The sequence below is a fragment of the Enhydra lutris genome, unplaced genomic scaffold (assembly GCF_002288905.1).
Source record: "Enhydra lutris kenyoni isolate GAN:26980312 unplaced genomic scaffold, ASM228890v2 scaffoldscaffold8, whole genome shotgun sequence".
Lineage (NCBI taxonomy): Eukaryota > Metazoa > Chordata > Mammalia > Carnivora > Mustelidae > Enhydra > Enhydra lutris.
Genome location: NW_019154092.1, coordinates 2,199,880 through 2,219,418, shown reverse-complemented (window position 1 = coordinate 2,219,418; position 19,539 = coordinate 2,199,880). Strand labels below are relative to the sequence as shown.

General features: G+C 43.5%; 1 protein-coding gene across 1 annotated transcript in view; it reads left to right on the top strand.

Moving 5' to 3' along the window:
- LOC111142396 (phosphatidylinositol 4-kinase alpha) overlaps positions 1 to 19,539 on the top strand; it is a 118,299-nt gene that overhangs the window by 7,131 nt on the left and 91,629 nt on the right. Inside the window, exons 2-3 of the mRNA XM_022495456.1 lie at positions 13,977 to 14,093; positions 18,862 to 18,955. Of these exons, the coding sequence (XP_022351164.1) occupies positions 13,977 to 14,093; positions 18,862 to 18,955 (211 nt within the window). The remainder of the gene's footprint in view (positions 1 to 13,976; positions 14,094 to 18,861; positions 18,956 to 19,539) is intronic.

Below are 19,539 nucleotides of genomic sequence, written 5' to 3'. Positions count from 1 at the left end.
GTAAATGCCAAGAGTGGTTGGCAAGGGAAGGTCATTTCAGATAGAACAGAGAACAAAACAGGGTAGAATGAGGAACAGCAGTAATAGGGTTTGGCAGAAATACAGTGTATTTAAAGGGACGAGTGTAGATGAGAGTGAGAAGAAAGCAGATGGCCTCATACGTAGTCCCAGACTCAGAGTTTGGGTTGTATTGATGAGACAGGGAAGAGCCTTTGAATATTTCAGGGCCATGAGTTATGTGCATTAAGAAGATTATTATGGCCACATTGTTTATCCCCATGCCCTTAGGGATTCTCAGAGTTGATGTGTCACTAGCCGTTTGCTCCCCCAGAGGGCAGAAATGTTCTATTTCTGACTCCTTACTGCAGATTTTGTGTTATGCTGTCTGTGTTTGTAGTAGAGATGTGGTTACCTCCAGTCCCGTACACCAGCAGCCATTCTTGATTTAAATTGCTGAAACGTGTCTGTGTACTTCATTTTACTCATTATTTATATACTTGTTTTTCTATTGCTTCTCTCATGTATCTTGGCATTTTGGAAAAAGGCTTGGCCTTTTGTGAACATTGCCAAGCTGGCCAGAACACTGCTTTCATTTATGTGATAAGAACAGAGTTGAGACAAAAATCCTCAAATCTCACTTGCATTTATTCACTTAGTTCTGAGAGGCTCTGTCTTTGCTGCTGAAGCTATTCTCTTTTCCTGAACATTTCTATGTGTAAAGCGGGGCTGAAAAGCTGGATTCAGGGCAGCCAGGTCTATCTGTACCATTATAAAAGCAAACGAGTGTGACATTTGTTCATTTGTTCATTCATTCATTTATATAATAAGTCTTTTAGTGCTTGCTGTTTGCCAGGCGTTGGAGGGGCCCATTAGAGGGATGAATGAGTAGATGTGGTCTCTCTGTCATGGAGTTGTCATGGAGGTAGACAAGCATTAAACAAAAAACTCTAAGTAAATATGATTGAAAATGCTAACAAGTGCCAAGAAGCAAAAGTAAATGGTATCAGTGAATACACTCGTAATGTTTTTCTACCATCACTGCCATCCCTCTTCAGAATTCTTTCATCTCGTAAAACTGAAATCCTAATTGCCATTGATTTTTGTATTATATTGATCTTATAGCCTGCAACCTTGCCCAACTTGTTTTTTTAGTTCTAATACTTTTTTAGGTTTTTCTATATGCAGGATTATGTCATCTGCAAATATAGTTTTACTTTTTCTTTTCCAAACCAAATGCCTTTTATTTCATTTTCTTTTCTCGTCGTCCTGGCTAGAACCTCCAGAACAATACTGGATATAAGTGGTGAGAGTGGACATCTTTGTCTTGTTCCTGATTGGGGGTGGGGGGCAACTTTCAGCTTTTTACCAGAAAGTATAATGTTAGTTGTGAGTTTTTTATAGATGCCCTTTATCAAGTTGAGGAAGTTCCCTTCTATTTCTCTCTCTCTCTCTCTCTCTTTCTTTTTTTAAGATTTTATTTATTTTAGAGAGAGAGCATGCACATGCATGGGGGGTAGAGGTAGAGGAAGAAGCAGACTCATGGCTGAGCAGGGAGCCTGACGTGGGGCTCAATCCCAAGACCCCGGGATCATGACCTGAGCTGAGCGCAGATGGTTAACCAACTGAACCACCCAGGAGTACTTTAGAGGGTGCCTTTTTTTAGAGGGTGGGTAGGGGCAGAGGGAGATAAAGAAGGAAAATCTTAAGTGGACTCCACACCCAGTGTGGAGCCTGTCACGGGGCTTGATCTCAGGACCCCAAGATTATGACCTAAGCCACAGTCAAGAGTTGAGACGCTTAACCAGCTGAGCCACAGGTGCCCGCATTCCCTTCTATATCTAGTTTATTGAATGCTTTTATCATGAAGCAGTGTGGAATTTTTTCAAGTGCCTTTTCTGCATGTATTACAAAGCTAATTTTAAAATATTGTTAGGGCAAGTCTATAGTAGCTCTTGCTACAAGGATAACTCCACTGCTAAGGTATGGCCCCTTTGAGGTCTCTACTGAATGCTTTAAGGCCTTTCTGCTCTTGCTGGGAGTCATGCAGATGCCTCTCAGCTCTGCGTGAACTCTGGGAGCCTTTTAGCTCACTGTTCCCTGGTTGTTCTTTTCCAGCTTCGTGGAATATCACCTATACTGGTAGGTCTTAGGATTCATCAAAGACTTAGGGGAATTCTGTTTTGATTTTTGGGGATTTTTGTTGTTGTTGTTTAGGCCTCTTCTCTTCAGAATTTCCAACTGCTTTTGACTTCCTGTACTCTTATTTCTGTCTCCTCCACTTTGACCATCATGATCTGCCTGGAATGCCTTTTCCTATTCTGTGGTCTGAGATGTGTCTTCAGACAGTCATAGGATAGGTCTCACATCATTTCCTCTGTCTCTCATGTATCATAGACCTGTGCTACTTGTTTAGGATCTGAAATTAGTCGTTTCACATATTTGTCCATTTTCCTAGTTGCTTTATGGAAAGAAGTTAAACCCAGGTCCTGTTATTCTCTCATGACTAGAGGTGGAAGTTTTTGGATCATAGGATTTTAATGCTAGAGCAGACATTGCAAAAAGCTATCTGATCATCCTCTTATATGTGAGGCTTGGGGGAGATGACTTGCCGATATTGGCATAGTTTTAAGACATTGGCAAGATTCTGCGGATTTCCGTATATACACACAGTTGGTGTTTTGTCCACATTTTACAAAAGGAAATACAAAGTCAGAGATGTTCAGGTAGGTTTTGTCAGTTATCTTGGGTCACCTAGGTAAGAAATGGCAGAGTTGGAGTGAAAATCACAACCTCCCAACTCCATGCAACTACCCTGATCATTGCCTGTTGAAACAATGTCAGGAATCAGAGACATGCATTTGTCTGTGTTGTACCCTGCCAGGCACACGAGCAGGGCTCAAGAAATGGAGACTCATGCATTGTGTGTAAGGGCACATGTAGTGCTAGGTGTGTTGGATGTTGTAGAAAGCTATATTAACTGGTCACACAGCCAAGCAAGAGCATCTCTCGTGAAACTCCCATCCAGGACTGCTTATAGGAGTAGATGCTGTTCCACTTGCATCTGCAGCTCCCTGCCCACCTTGTCACAGTCACCTTTGTTTATTGTGATAGCTCTGAGTCACTTAGAAAAGGTTAGCTTCTATTCCGTGTTCTCCATGGGGGCGGTACATTTGAGAAAGACAAAAAATGGATTTAACAAAACACTGCCACTAATACTTAAAGCCTGATCTCTAGTTCTCAGGGAATTTTGTTTCTCCTGAAAAACTATTCCCAGAAGTTTCAGATAACAAAAGTTTTACTCCTTAAAAAAAAAAATCGTGGGCGCCTGGGTGGCTCAGTGGGTTAAGCCACTGCCTTCGGCTCAGGTCATGATCTCAGGGTCCTGGGATCGAGTCCCACATCGGGCTCTGCTCAGCGGGGAGCCTGCTTCCCTCTTCCCTGCCTCTTTGTCTGCTTGTGATCTCTCTCTGTCAAATAAATAAATAAAAATCTTTAAAAATTAAAAAAAAAAAATCGTTTAATTAGCCAGCTTGTAATGCTATTATAGTAGCTTTATTTTGACCTACATACCTTACCAAACACTGTTGTGTTTGACTTTTCATCTGCAGTTTTCTGCCCAGTCATCCAGACTTGTGAGGGCATCTTGTTTTCTCCTTGGTGTGGCTTTTCCTTTCCTTGGCAGTCTAAATTCACCTCGTGGTCTCTCTCTCTCTTTTTTAAGTAGGCTCCACATTGGGGCTTGAACTCATGACCCTGAGATCAAGATGTGAGCTGAAAAGTTGGATGCTTAACTGACTGAGCCACCCAGGTGCCCTGGTCTTTCTCTTTTAATACCCTTGGATTAAAATATTGCCAAGAGTTCTTAGCAAAGCCTAAACAAGTTACCTTTGTTGCCTCTTCCCATTGTCTTATTGACCTCCTCAAAGTGTTGCCCAGAGCCCCTCTGGGTCCTTTTATAAGTGGGAGTAACTTTGGCCATCTCTGTCAGATTTTGAACTTAATGACCTTTTATAATGACAGGATCTACTCCTCTCTACCCCCTAAGAACAACAAACTTGTTAGTTTATTGTCAAATTCTGAAGGAAAGAAAAAGGTCAGTGTTTGTTTGTTTTTTTCATTTTTTAAAATTATAGTGTTACTGCTTTATTCTGCATTAGGACTGTGACCTCTCTGTGTCTCAATTTTTTTTATCCTTAGAATGGAGATAACAAATAATATCCACTCAGTGCAGTGTTATGAAGATTAGTTGGGATCATACAAACCAGCACCTTGCATGTGATAAATGCCCAATGACTGTTAGCTCTTAGTATCTGGAGACCGGCCCCCACTAGAACTGGTTCTCCCTTATCTGACATGTGATGACTGCTAAAGGACTTGAGTTCAAGTCTTCACTTTTTTCTTTTCTTTTCTGTTCTTTTCTTTTCTTTTCCCCACAAGAGTCCCAATTTCCAAGGGCATTTTGCATTAGAGCCTGGCCCCAGTGCCAGGCTTTCAGGGGCCCTTTACTGTTTGGTTTCTGACTTGCGTTCTTTACTAGTTGTGTCATTTTTATTGGTTGTATAACTCTGGCTATATTATAAGGATTGTGAGGGTGTGACTGTATACTCTACCTGAGTTCATTTGACTGTTCTTCCATCCTCCATTCATTTAATGATGCAGCAAATATTTGTTCAGTGCCAATTGCATGCCAGCACTGTGCCCAATACTGATTATATGACAAATGTCACAACATAGGTAAACCTTATAGTAGGAAGGCTAGGTTCTAGTGGCCCTCTTTCTTTTTCCTTTCCTTCTCATCCCACTAAATCCCTGTGACACCAGCCTCTTTAGTTCCACTAAATAGTTAAGTTTTTGGAACATGTAGGGTGCAGTGGATACAGGATGAGGGGGACACAGTCCTGTCTGCAGTGAGTGGAAGATAAGTATGCAAGTAGGGGCACCTGGGTGGCTCAGTGGGTTAAAGCCTCTGCTTTCGGCTCAGGTCATGATCTCGGGGTCCTGGGATCGAGCTCCGCAGCGGGCTCTCTGCTCAGTGGGGAGCCTACTTCCCCCTCTCTCTCTGCCTGTCTTTCTGCCTGCTTGTGGATCTTTGTCTGTCAAATAAATACATAAAATCTTTAAAAAAAATAAGTATACACGTAATTCCAAAGCAATATTTTTAAAAAGAAAGTTATTGAGAGGTGTGATGGGAAAGATCATAGCACATTGCTGAGGTCTGGCGAAGCTTTGAGTAGCGAGAGATGGTTGACATGGATCTTGGAAGGATGGATTGAATTTTTATAGGGGAGATAAGGCAGATTGAATGAAATGTCGCAGACGGGTGAAGACCGTGGAAGAAGCCAGGCAGGGACAAGTGAGCACTGTATTTGGGGCCCGAGTGTTCACGGGAAGTTGGGAAAGACCTTCATTGCCAGGTTGGGAGTGTTCATTGAGTGTTCACAGGAATGGGGAGCCATTGGAGGTGTATGGGCCCGGAGTGGTGGTATTGGAGTAGGGAGAGACAAAAGTCAGAGACAGGGTCTAGTTAAGAGCCTCTTGTCTAAGACTATACTTAGCCTGTCTGGGCCTAGTTGCCTATCCTATTAAATGAGAATAAGATTACACACAATCTGCCTGAAACGGGGCATTTGGCCAGGTGAGTGTGCAGCTTCTTCCAGCTCTCCATCTCTGATTCTGTGTACGTTTGGGAGTTGTTAGAGGGCCTCAGGTCTGAAGCCCAGGTGAGCATCTTTTCAGTTTAGTGGTCCAGCTTGCATGGATTCTGGGTGTTTTTAGAGAAATTATACCAAAAAAGCTCAGTGTTTGCATTCCATTTTTCCCGTGATTTTGTTGTTGTTGTTGTTGTTGTTGTTAGTGAAGTAATTTAATAAGTTTGATTTTTATTTACAGAGAGCTGTGAAATTTTTTCAAGACCATTTTGTGAAGTTAAACTTTATGTCTGGGTGTCTTGTTTCAGGTGCTACCTGCTTCTCTTTTTGCTGTGCCTATTGTCTTGCAGCTCCAGGTGTCTTTGTCAGGGCTGGAATAGCTGCATCTCTTGTTCCTTCAAAAGAGAAAAACTTTTCTACTTGGATTGAGACTCTTGGGGAAGTTGTTAAATAGGAGTTGTTTTGGGATGCCTGACTGGCTCAGTCAGTAGAGCATGTGACTCTTGATCCTGGGGTTGTAAGTTTGAGCCTCACCTTGGGTATAGAGATTAGTTAAGAATCTTTAAAAAATAGGGGCGCCATTGCTTCTCGGCCTTTTGGCTAAGATCAAGTGAAAAAATAGGAGCACCTGGGTGGCTCAGTTGTTAAGTTATGATCCCAGGTCATGATCCCAGGGCCTTGGGATCGAGCCCCACATCGAGCCCCACATTGGGTCCCTGCTCAGCGGGGAGGCTGCTTCTCCCTCTGCCACTCCCCCTGCCTGTGTGCATGCTCACTGTCTCTCTCAAATAAATAAATAAAATCTTTAAAAAAGAATAAAAATTAAATAGGAGTTGATTCATTGATAGTAAGTTGTTGGAATTAAAGAAGTTATAAGACTGTTGTGTGTAGAAAACATCTGTTTAGCTTATTTGACCCAGGTTTTCTTTCAGTTTTACGTTACTTCTTGGATTACCCAGATTCCATTCATTGAAATTCTGTACTCTTTTCTCTTATTTTCTGAGCTCTAAGAGTATAAATATTATTGTCCTTTTTAAAAATAAGATATGCATTGGGGCGCCTGGGTGGCTCAGTGGGTTGAATGCCTGACTCTTGGTTTCAGCTCAGGTTATGATCTCGGGGTTGTGGGATTAGGCTCCGAGCTGAATGGGAAGTCTGGTTGAGCTTCTCTCTCTTCCTCTTCTTCTGCCCCTCCCCGTCTCTCTCTCTCTCTCTCTTTCTCTCTCTCTCTTGCTCTCAAGAAAAAAAAAAGAAAAATATGCATTAATGGCAAAGCTGTTTCCACTATTTAAAAAACTTTTTTTTTCTAATTCCGAAGTTAACAATGTTCCTTATGGAAAATACAGAAAAAAAGAAGTAAATAAGTATTGCTTATAATTTGATTAATAATTTTTGTATCTTGTTGGATAGGCAGTGTAGGTTTTGAGATTTAATACTCTATTTGTATTAATTTCTTATTGCAGCTATAACAAATTACCACAAACTTAGTGGCTTAGAACAACGCAAATTTATTGCTTTGCATTTCTGTAGATTAGAAGCCCAACACTGGTTTCACTGGACTAAAATCAAGGTGATGGCAGGGCTGTGTACCTTTCTTGAGACTCTAGAGGACAACTCATTTCCATGTCTTTTATAGCTTCTAGAGAACCCTGCATTCCTGGATCATGGCAATCCTGGATCCCAACAAGGGGACTCAAGCTGTCACATCCCATCATTCTCACCTCCTCTTTTGCCTCTCTCTTACCCTGGTCTCACTGAAATCATCTAATATAATCTCTTCAATTCAAGGTCTTTTTATTTTTTTTAATTTTAATTTTTTAAAACGATTGTATTTTATTTGAGAGAGAGAGCATGAGCAGAGAAGAATAGCAGAGGGAGGGGGAGAAGCAGGCTCCATGCTTAGGCAGGGAGCCTGATGCGGGGCTCTGTTAGGGTCCGTGATCAAAGGAACGAGACTGATATAAAGCGAAAATCAAACAAAGTTTTATTTCACACCAAGCATCAAAATCAAACTGACCGGTCAGGGCTATCTCTTACGAAAAGACGATGACGATGATTCCGACAAGGTCACTCCCAAGAAGGCCGGTCCGGATGAGGCTGCTCCGCAGATGAGGCTGCTCCCTGGTTGGAGCCGCTTCCAAGAAGAGGCCACTCCCAAGAAGGCCGCTGCTGGTGAGGTCGCTCCCTGGACAGGGCCGCTCCCAAGAAGAGGCGATGACGACAGCCACGATGACAGGGAGGACAACACCGATAACACAGATTTTGCTCCCCATGACGCCACTCTGACAAGGCTGCTCTGGCGAGGCTGCTTCACAGACAAGGCTACTCTGGCAAGGCTGCTCTGGAGGAAGCCTCTTCCCTGACGATACTGCTTCCGCAGGGCCGCTCACCGAGGAGGCCTCTTCCCAGATGAAGCCGCTCCCTGGAATGACACAGCTCCGGCGAGGCAGCGGCTCAGGGTTTCCGGCGAGGTTGCTGCTGTCTAGGCCATTCCCCGCGGCGCCGCTGCTGAGGGTCACAGTGTGTGGGCGGGGCCGCTGGTGTCGGGGCCACTGGCATCTTGGTGCTGCGGCCACTGGCATCTTGGTGCCGCAGGCATCTCGGAGCCGCAGGTGTCGGGGTGCTGGTGGTGCGGGACCGCTGGCGGTAGGACCGCTGGCATCTTGACCGCTGGCGTCTCGACCACTGGTGGCTGGACCGCTGGCAGCTTGGGGCCGCTGGTGGCGCGGGGCCACAGGTGTCGGGACCGCAGGCATTTGGACCGCTGGCATCTTGACCGCTGGTGGCTCGGGGCCACTGGCGGTGGGGGACCGAGGGGGCACGGGACCGCTGGCGTCAGGACCGCTGGCGGCTCGGGTCCGCAGGACCGCTGGCAGCTCGGAACCGCTGGCGTTGGGACCGCTGGCGGCTCGGGACTGCTGGTGGCTCAGGGCTGCTGGCGGCCGAACTGCTGGTGTCTGGACCGCCGGTGGCTCGGGACCGCTGGTGGCTCGGGACTGCAGGCGTCGGGTCTGCTGGTGTTGGGTCCGCTGGTGGCTCGGGGCCGCTGGCGGCCCAGGACCGTTGGTGGTGCCAGACCGCCGGCGTCAGGACCGCTGGCGGCTCGGGACCACTGGTGTCGGGACCACTGGCGGCTCCGGCCGCTGGCGGCTCAGGGCTGCTGGTGGCCGAACTGCTGGTGTCAGGACCGCCGGGGGCTCGGGACTGCTGGCAGCTGGCGGCTCGGGGCCGCTGGCGGCTCAACCGCCGGTATCTGGACCACTGGTGGCTCGGGGCTGCCGGCAGCTGAACTGCAGGTGTCTGGGCCGCCGGCGGCGCTTATAGCTCTTACAAGAGCTGTTACAGCTCTTCTGTGCTGCTCCCGCCGACTCTTCTGCTGCTGCTGCTCCTGCCGACTCTTCTGCTGCTGCTGATCCCGCCGACTCTTTCTTCTGCTTCTTCTTCCTTCTTCTTCCTCTGACAGCTCTCCTTCTTCTTCTTCTGACAGCTCTCCTCTCCTCTTCTTTCCAGCCTTGCAGACCAACCTTTATGGGGGTAGTTGAGCCCCGCCCCTACACCGGCGGCCAATTGAATCCCAATTCACCCCAGTGGATATACGCGTGCCCCACCGATTGGACGTCTCACCCGGCCTGCCCCGCCCCTACATCCCGGGTCCACAAGCCAGTTCCCCTGGCAGGGGCAGGCCCTTACGGGCTTGATTCCACGAACTGTGAGATCATGACCTGAGCCAAAGGCAGAGGCTTTTTTTTTTTTTTTTTTTTAAGATTTTATTTATTCATTTGACAGACAGAGATCACAAGTAGGCAGAGAGGCAGGCAGAGAGAGAGGGGGAAGCAGGCTCCCTGCTGAGCAGAGAGCCCAATGCGGGGCTCGATCCCAGGACCCCAGGACCACGACCCGAGCTGAAGGCAGAGGCCCAACCCACTGAGCCACCCAGGTGCCCCGAAAGGCAGAGGCTTAACCGATTGGGCCACCCAGACACCCCAAGGTCATTTTAACCTGTTTTTCTCTGCAACCAATTTACATCCATTTGCCGTGTGAGGTAACATATTCCCAGATTCCAGGGATTAGGACACAGACATATTTGGGCAGGCCATTGTTCTGCCTGCCACACCGATATGGTTCGTGCATTCCTAAATTATTATATCGGTCTCTAAATTGTTTATTGGTTCTTTTTGGTATCTTTCCTTCACAGTTTAAAACCATGTGCCCAGCTTTTAGAGTAATCCTAAATTGTCACAAATTATTTCTATTTAAATATTTTTAATTAAGTGGGGTTGTGGAGAAAGGTCTGAAGTCAGAGTAGCCCAGAACCCCTCTGGGGATGGGGGACAGGGACAGGCAGTACAGAGGAGACAAGGATGGTAAAAACTGTGTTTCCTTCAGATTTCTCTACCAGGTAGGGTGACAGCTATGTGAGCAGCAGGGCTAATCATGTTCCTGATGCTGAATTCTTACCCTGAGATATTGCTAGAGCTCATGTCTTTTAGTTTCCAGAGTATAATGCCTAAAAAACAAAGGAATAAACAGGGAATCAAACCCAACCCAGAACATCTGTTCTGTGGGGAGAAATCCAATTCTTATGCTTGATGTAAGTGAGGAGAACTTGGGGTTTGCCTCTGCCCTGTAGGGCAAGTGCCAGGATGGGCTGGCAGCAGCCCTGAAACGGGAGGGTCTGGATTGAGAAGAGAGCCTTATATCCAGGCAAAAACTAAGAATAGACAGCAAGCCTGTATCCTAGGGGAGAATGAGTGTCTTTTATAGTGCCTGTCCACAGTGTAGAAGATGGAGATACGAAGATAAGAGATGATTTCGGCCCCTGGGGAGCTTGCAAATTAGTGGAGAGACAGACAAATGCACCAATAACTGTCGCATGAACAATGGGGTAGATGTTGCTGATGATGTTACTGAAGCCCTTCAGATACATGAAGACAGTGGTTGTGTCTACTTATAGCCTGCTTGTCTCTGGGCTAGATGTTCCTTTTTAATGGCTTCTGGTATGGAATATTTCTTAGACCCCCACATCACCCTGAGTGGCCATCTTTGGATATTTTTAGAGTGGCAGAGGGGCAACTCAATCTTTCCCTCGCTTCCACATGTCCATCATCAAGTCCTGTAGCCTTCCTCTGAAACATCCTGAGCTGGACTGTTTCTTTCTGCTTTGGTCATTACCCTCTTTGCTACTGAAGCATCTCCTGACTTCTCTGTGGTTCCATTTTTGTCCTTTCAAACCAGAAGGATTCTTCTAAACCTCAGTTCTAAACTCGACTTTTTAAGGTCTCCAGTGTGCATCCCCTTGGCACCGGTTTGCATTGCTATTAGAGTTCAATCCAGGTTCCCAGCCTCTGCCTGCACTTGGACTTCTGGGAATCCCCACTTTATCTTTCCATTGTGCTGCCTCTCCAGTGGCCTCTGCCAGAATGCTTTTTCCTGAGTTGTCCCTGCTGGTTCCTTCTTAATCAGATCTCAATTTAATGGGCACCTTCTTAGAGAGGTCTTTCCTGATCACCCCATTAAAAATAGTCCTTTAGGCACTATTGCTGGGGAAATATAATTACAAACAAAATCTCCCAAGAGCTCTCCACAAAGATAGTAGAGAAAGAAAACACTTTTATTACCGAATAAGCGTTGAACCAGGACATGACATGCATCACAGGCAATCCTCTGAGAGATTACAAAGACAGAAAACAATCTCACCTTATTAACTAGCCAAGCAGATGTAACTTGTTACATACATACTTTCAAGGTGAATGACAACTAGTCCCTTAGGTAAGAAGTCTTTGTGTATATCTTTTCTATATTTAATAATGAGGTTGTGCGTATTTCGATGAGCTTCTGAGTCTCCGTTTTATCTTGTAGCACATTGGCTTCACCAGCCAGGTATGTGACATTGTGTATTTCTGTGTGTTTGAGCAGAATGTTGATAAAGTATTGCCCAGGACAAAGTACATAGATTTTGACAGGGCCCCAGACTCCTCCCTTTGGTTCCATGTTGATTAACCAGCATTCTTTGGATCTCATTGACTCATTCTGCTATAAATCCACCTCCTTTCGATTTCTTATTTATAGGGCTGTTTCTTGAGAGACTTTACTCTTTCTGTCAGGTTGTGTGATTCACTGGTGGAAATGTCTGGAGTCTCTGAAATGATCACTTTATTGTGGTTAGTTTGCAACTCTCTTTGTATTGTATTTTCTCCTCTGACTGTGAAGTGGAGGAACACTGAAGAAAAGTGGGAATTTAGTATTTCTGTTCCTCTCTTGCTTTTTACTTTATGCTCTTTTAACAATTATGAAAGTATGGATTTTCCCCATATATATTTTTTAACTTACTCCATATTTTTCCTGGTTAAGTAACATTTTCTCCTAGAACATATTTTGGCAAATAGAAAAAAGCACAGAGAAATGTAAAACCATGGGGCGCCTGGGTAGCTCAGTTTGTTGAATGTCTGACTCTTGATCTTGACTCAGGTCTTGATCTCAGGGTTTGAGTTCAAGCCCCACATTGGGCTTAAGCTTGGAGGCCATTAAAAAAAAAAAAAAAAAGAAATGTAAAATCACTGGTGACCTTTCCGTAACTGTCAACATTTCGATATATTTTCTTCCAGTACTTTTTCTGTATATGATAATCCACATCATTCCTCACGTGAATTTACAGAACATTTAGAACATTGTTCATGCTGTTGCTTAGTCTTAGAAAAATACCATTTTTCATGTCTGTATTATTAGGTTAGATTTTATGAAAGCATTGTTTTTGTAGGTCAAAACTTTGGTTGACTATCACAGTTTCATATGGTTTAACCTAATGTTTCACCAAATGGTGGAATCATTTATTTTCTTAATGTCATTTAGATTGTTTCAGATTTTCAATTAATATACACAACACTATAATGAAAGTCTTTTACATCATCTTTGCCTTAAGATTTCTAATTCTTTTTTTTTTCTTTTTTTAAGATTTTATTTATTTATTTGACAGAGGAAGAAGGAGAAAGAGCACAAGCAGGGCGAGTGGCAGGCAGAGAGAGAGGGAGAGGCAGGCTCTCCACTGAGCAGAGAGCCCAATGTAGGACTCAGTCGTAGGACCCTGGGATCATGACCCAAGCTGAAGGCAGTCGCTTAACCAACTGAGCCACCAGACACCCCTAATTCTTTCTTTACAGTCATTCCTAAGAGGAAAATGACTGAGACAAAGAATATTACCTCTCTTCAGGTTAGATGGTGTTTCTCTTTCTGGCTTGTGTATTTGTCCTTTTAAAATCTGCTTTCTTTTTTAAAATTGCAGTGGTAATTGATATTTTCAGAGCAAATCTCAAGCATTATACTTGATGACCTTTGCCAATAAAACAACACATCAGTGTGCCTGGGTGGCTCAGTCAGTTAAGCATCTGCCTTTCGTTCAGGTCATAATCCTGGGGTCTTGGGATCAAGTCCTGTGTCAGGCTCCCTAATCAGTGGGGGTTTGCTTCTCCTTCTCCCTCTGCCCCTCCCTGCTGCTCGTGCTTGCTAGCTCTCTCTCAAACAAACAAATAAAATCTTTTAAAAAAAAAAGTCCCATCAGACCATATAAATGTTCATGAGCAACTTCTCCTTGGGTCCATTAGCAGAACAGCAAGGTTGGGGTCTCATGGTGTGTCTGAATGCTCTGCTAAGAGGTTCTTGTGGCAGGGATTTTCAAGATTGGCATCACCTCTTTTCCTATTCATATATCATCTAGATTTTTAGTTTCTTTATGTCAAACATTTACCATTGTTTTGTTTTGAAAAAATTTGAATTTTTCCATATATTCAGTAAATTGCTGACTTACTGCCCATTTGCTTCTGCTGGCCACTATTATGGCATATCCAGTAACAACAGATACTGTTTGTTGAGCACCTGGTATGTACTGTGTGTAGTTCTGAGTGCTTTACACACATTTGATCTTCTAAAGAACCCTATGGGAGGATTGTAATTGTAGGTGGGTTTGGGTAAACTGCTTTTGGGTGCCACTGGGCATTAGAGACCCATGACTGTTATGACTGAATTACAGACATTAGCTAGTGTGCTTTACCACCTCTGTGTATGCATCATTTTAACTCTTGGTCCTTGGCACATGTATGTTTTGTGTATGATCAATTCAGAAGCTAGAGATCTTTCTGTGATTTTTGAATGGAAAAAATGTTTTACTGGTTATATAGACTCACTGGGATTTTATACTACTGGTTTATTCCCTATACAGTCATATATATGTATGTTTTTATATATATATAAAAAATATATGTGTGTGTGTGTTTATATTTTTTAATTTATGGGTTTTTTTTGTTGTTGTTGTTTGTTTTTGGTCTCATTTTCTAGGTCCAAAAGCTGCTTTGTATGTGCCCAGTAGACTTCCATGGGATCTTCCAATTGGATGAAAGACGGAGAGATGCGGTGATCGCGTTGGGCATTTTTCTCATTGAATCTGATCTTCAGGTAAGTCTTTACTACATTAAAAGTGTTTCTGCAGTGTAAAAGGGGGAGTGCACTTAGAATTTAAATTTGTACCTGCTTATATTTACCTAAACCAGTACTAAAAGAATGCATATGAGGGGCGCCTGGGTGGCTCAGTGGGTTAAGCCTCTGCCTTCAGCTCAGGTCATGATCCCAGGGTCCTGGGATCGAGCCCCACATCTGGCTCTCTGCTCAGCGGGGAGCCTGCTTCCTCCTCTCTCTGCCTGCCTCTCTGCCTGCTTGTGATCTCTCTCTGTCAACTAAATAAATAAAATCTTAAAAAAAAAAAAAAGAATGCATATGAACCTAATAAAGGCGGTTAGTGATGCTGAGGCAGAGTGGGTGGAACAGGTGGGAGTAATTTAATTAATTTAAATAATGTACAGCCTCTTAAGAAATTTTGGTTTTTGAACTGTGTGAATAATTAGGTTGTTAAAGTGGTTATTGGTTGTTGTTACTGTGTTTTGTTTGGCTAGAAAGTTAATTAAAATGCTTTGTGAAGTAATTGTGTGCCCTCCAGAGTAGACTTGATTTTCAATCTAAGGTCAGATGTTCATTCAGATTGAGTAAACATTTTTTTTTCCTTCCAAAAGGATAGTATTCTTTGAGATAATTCTGACATAATACAATCTTTTTTCAGATCTGTGATAGATTTCGGGGTACCTGGCTGGTACAGTCAGTGGACCATAGGACTCTTGATCTTGGGGTTGTAAATTCAAGCCCCATGTTGGGTGTAGAGATTACTTTAAAATAAAAAAACTTTTTTTTTAAAACATTTTATTTGTCTTATTTGAGAGAGAGTGATCGAGAGAGAAAGCCTGAGTTGGGGGAGAAGAGGGACTAGGGAAGCAGACTCCCGGCTGAGCAGGGAGATCCTAGAGGACTCAATGACCCGGGTCCTGACCTGAGCTGAAGGCAGGCTCTTAACCAACTGAGCACCCAGGTGCCTCTAAAAAATTTTTTTAAATCTTAAAAAAAAAAAAAAAAAAAAAAAAAAGAACTGTGATAGATATAAGTTTTAGAGTACATGTTAATGTATCTCTTAGAGGTGATTTAAAAATCAGTGTTGTGGCTCCAACAGAAAATGATGTGACCTTTTTTTTCAGTACTTCCCACGGTTAATTGAAGCAAATGGTTAATCACTGAACATAGAATCTATTATTTGTTTATTTTTATCATTATCAAGAATCACTTTTAATTCCATGCTATGTTGTGAAAATAAAGATGTTAGATATTTGAATTTTTATTTATCTAAAAATGCTTATATGTCCTGGAAATTCTACTTCAGTAAGGATTAATATTTTTGACAGAGTATTCATACATTTGAAATAAAAATAAGCATTTTAATTTTAGAGCCATAGTTTGAAAATTAAATAGGTTGTTTGATCAAGGCCACATCAAAAACCGAAATTAGATGCATATAAACAGCCTTTTAATTATTCCTTTTTACTTTTTTAAAGACTTTACTTATTTATTTGACAGAGAGAGACATAGCGAGAGAGGGAACACAAGCAGGAGGAGTGGTGAGGGAGAAGCAGGCTTCCCAAGCAGGAAGCCCAATGCTGGGCTCCATTCCAGGACCCTAGGATCATGACCTGAGCCAAAGGCAGACGCTTAACAACTGAGCCATCCAGGCGCCCCCATTTTAATTATTCTTCCTATTTATTTATAAATGTGAAAAGAAAGAAAATTTCTACTTTTCTATTTGCAAAGTCTTATTCAAATTTAATATAAATAATTTATAATATATAAATATAAATTTAATATGAATTTAAGAATATAAATTTAATACAAATTATTCAAATTTAATATAAATTTAATATAAATATAAACTTAATATATTATAAATATATGAAATATAATTTAATATATAAATTTAATATAAATATAAGTTTATATAAAATATAAATTTAATATGAGGGGCACCTGGGTAGCTTAGTCCATAAGTGTCTGCCTTCGGTTCGGGTCATGATCCCAGGGTCCTGGGATCGAGCCCCGCATCGGGCTCCTTGCTTGGCAGGAAGCCTGCTTCTCCCTCTCCCACTCCCTATGCTGTGTCCCCTCTCTCTCTATGTCTCTCTCTAGCAAATAAATAAAATCTTTTTTTTTTTTTAAAGATTTTATTTATTTATTTGACACAGAGAGAGAGAGATCACAAGTAGGCAGAGAGGCAGGCAGAGAGAGGGGGAAGCAGGCTCACTGCCGAGCAGAGAGCCCGATGCGGGGCTCGATCCCAGGACCCTGAGACCATGACCTGAGCCGAAGGCAGAGGCTTAACCCACTGAGCCACCCAGGTGCCCCTAAATAAATAAAATCTTTAAAAAAAAAAATTTTAATATGAGAAACTGCTATTCAAATATGTATTAATTGAAAATATCTTTGGCAAACACATTACTTAACAGATTTACCTATAAGTCCCTTATATTTGTGGTAGGCTTTTTAGGGTGGCAAGGAAGAGACAAATACAAATTACTGTGGTGTAATTTGGGTCCCTGGTAAGGATTGGTGGTACCTGGGGTAGCAGCTCCTTGAGCCATGCAGTCTGCCAGTGCTTTTAGAAAGCCCATTGGCCACACCAACACCAGGAGAGGAGTCCAGCAGGCTTCACCAGGCCCCTGAGCCCTAGCAATCAGCTTTCTCTTGGTTACCTGGTGTTGATGGTCCCTGCTTCCAACGAGGGTAGGCTGTGGTACTGGGCACAAGTCCAGTCAGTGGGCTGTTCCGGCAGCAGCCATGGCCACAATAGCAGAAGTAGTTTACTGCTACATGCTGCAAAAGCCGTAACAGCTTCTGCAATGAGAACACCTGGGGTCACTTTCTCTGCAGGAGCCATGACTTACACATCCTTTGGACTTTTGTGCCTCTTAATACACTGGGATTCTGGACAGATAAAGCCATCTCCTTTATTTGATTTAAAGGAAAAGTTGTTTTGTTTTGTTTTGTTTTTAAAGATTTTATTTATTTATTTGACAGAGAAATCACAAGTAGGCAGAGAGGCAGGCAGAGAGAGGGGGAAGCAGGCTCCCCGCTGAGCAGAGAGCCTGACTTGGGGCTCAGTCCCAGGACCCTGAGATCATGACCCGAGCCGAAGGCAGGGGCTTAACCCACTGAGCCACCCAGGCGCCCCAAAATTGTTTTGTTTTTGCTAAAGAAAGTTCTCTATTTGCTGTGGTTATGTATTGTGGTGTAAAAAACTATTCCTTAATATGACAGGTTGGTTTTTGGTTTTGCTTTTTTCTCATGAATCTCCAATTTAGATGGCGTACAGAAGAGTCACTGTCTCTGCTCCATTGAGTGTCACAAGGAGTGGCTTGAAGGCTAGGGGCTGGAATCACCTGAAGGCTCATTGATGCACATGTGTGTGGGTTGATCCTGGCTATTGGCTGGGACCTAAGCTGGGGTGCTCAGCCAGAGCACCCGTATATACATGGCCTCTCTATGTGGCCTGGGCTCTGTCACTTCGTCACAGTGTAATGTCTGGGTCCTGAGGGCATGTGTCCTGAGAAAAAGCCAGATGGATGCTGTACTGTCTTCTTTAGCCTGGGAAGTTAGTCTCTTGAACTACAGTTGATCCTTGAACAACATAGGATTTAGGGGCACTGACCCACCTGTGCAGCTGAAAATCCACGTATAATTTTTAACTCCCCCAGAACATAACTACTAATAGCCTACTGCTGACCAGAAGCTTTACCAAAAACAATAAAGCTAGGGAAAATGGGTTTTTAAAAATATTTTATTTATTTGACAGAGAGAGATCACAGGTAGGCAGAGAGACAGGGGAGGCAGGCTCTTCCTGCTGAGCAGAGAGAGCCCAATGCGGGGCTCGATCCCAGGACCCTGAGATCATGACCTGAGCCGAAGGCAGAGGCGTAACCCACTGAGCCACCCAGGCGCTCTCAACTGTACTTTTAAAAAACACCAGAAGCAAGTCACTAAGGCAGCTCATTTTCCAGGGGAGTTGAATTTGACTCTACGTTTCTGTGGAAGGAGTGTTACAGAATTTGGAACCATGTTTTCAGTATTACCACATGTTTTGCTTTGTTTTCAGTACTTCAGAACATCAAATAGTGTTCCCCTTCTCAGGAGCACACTTACCTAACCCTTAACTGGAATGGTTATAACTAGGAAAACAACCAGAAGAGTCAGTCGTGGAAGGTTCTGAAGTGACATGTTAACTGGCTAGTTTGGAAACTAGAAGAAAGTAGTTTTTGTATTGGCTAATTATGGCCATAAAGTCTAATGCTTAGTTTGGGAGAAGCAAAAGGAAATATTAAATAGAAAATTAAAAAAAGAAAAGAGGACAAGGGCCATGAATAACAGAAGCATCACTAAGTTTAGAAGTTTGTGGCCGTGACCCTCCCTCAGTCTAGAGGATCTGAGCCTGGGACCCACTGAAGGGTTTAGGGGCTCTCTCTGAACATTCTCGCTGAGGGCGTATTTGAGAGTGTGTGCGTACATATACCTTTTCCTGCAGAGGCCATCGTGAGGTCCCAGCCCCCAGTAAGGGCCAGAGCAAGGCTGGACTTTCGGTTGCAGAAGGGCAGGTTTTAGTCCTTCCTTAGGCACCTCTGGTGCAGCTGGTGGGATAACCTCCAGACGCCACCTGCTGCTGCCACATGGAAACAGGAAGGGTGCCCTGCCATGTGAACATCCATCTTTGGGATGGTTAGGATGCAAATGCTTTGCTTTGGGCTTAGTACTAAAAAACTACCAGCTGCACATTGTATTAAATGTATTTTTTTTCTTTAAGCACAAAGATTCTGTGGTTCCTTACCTTCTTCGACTGCTTAAAGGCCTTCCAAAAGTATATTGGGTAGAAGAAAGCACAGCTCGGAAAGGCAGAGGTAATGTGTAAATTTTCCCCTCAATTCAGGGAATGGCATGTATGCTCACAGTCTGTATGAATCAGCTGTTCAATCATATTAATGCATCAGGTACAATGTTTCTAGCTAGTTCCACTCTTGGCTTGTTCTAGTTCCACAACTGCCTGTCTATAGCAGCATGGGCTGTGCTTACTCCTTGTTGTCCAGAGCCCATGATTGAGGGGAGGTGGGGGCAAGGCTGAGAAAACCGGCTTTGCATTGCACTCTGGGAGTGAACAGGAGCTTGGAGACCTTCAGGAACCTTTTCTCATGTCTCCTTGCCAGAATTGGTTCCCCTGCCCATCCCTGAACCAGTCTCTATTACCCTTAGATGAATAGGTTCACTCTTGGAGTGAATCCATTTCTCCAAATTGCATTGCTTCCTAAAAGGAAGGATGTGATGGATGTCCAGGACTTAAACACCATGTTCACTGTAAATAGTTTATCATTTTGTTGCTGTTGCTGTTTTATTTAAATTTATTACCTTTAAAAAAAGGTATATAAGTCCACTATGTGCCAGGCATTGTGCTAAGCACTTGTAACACTGATGTTCTTAGGTATTGATT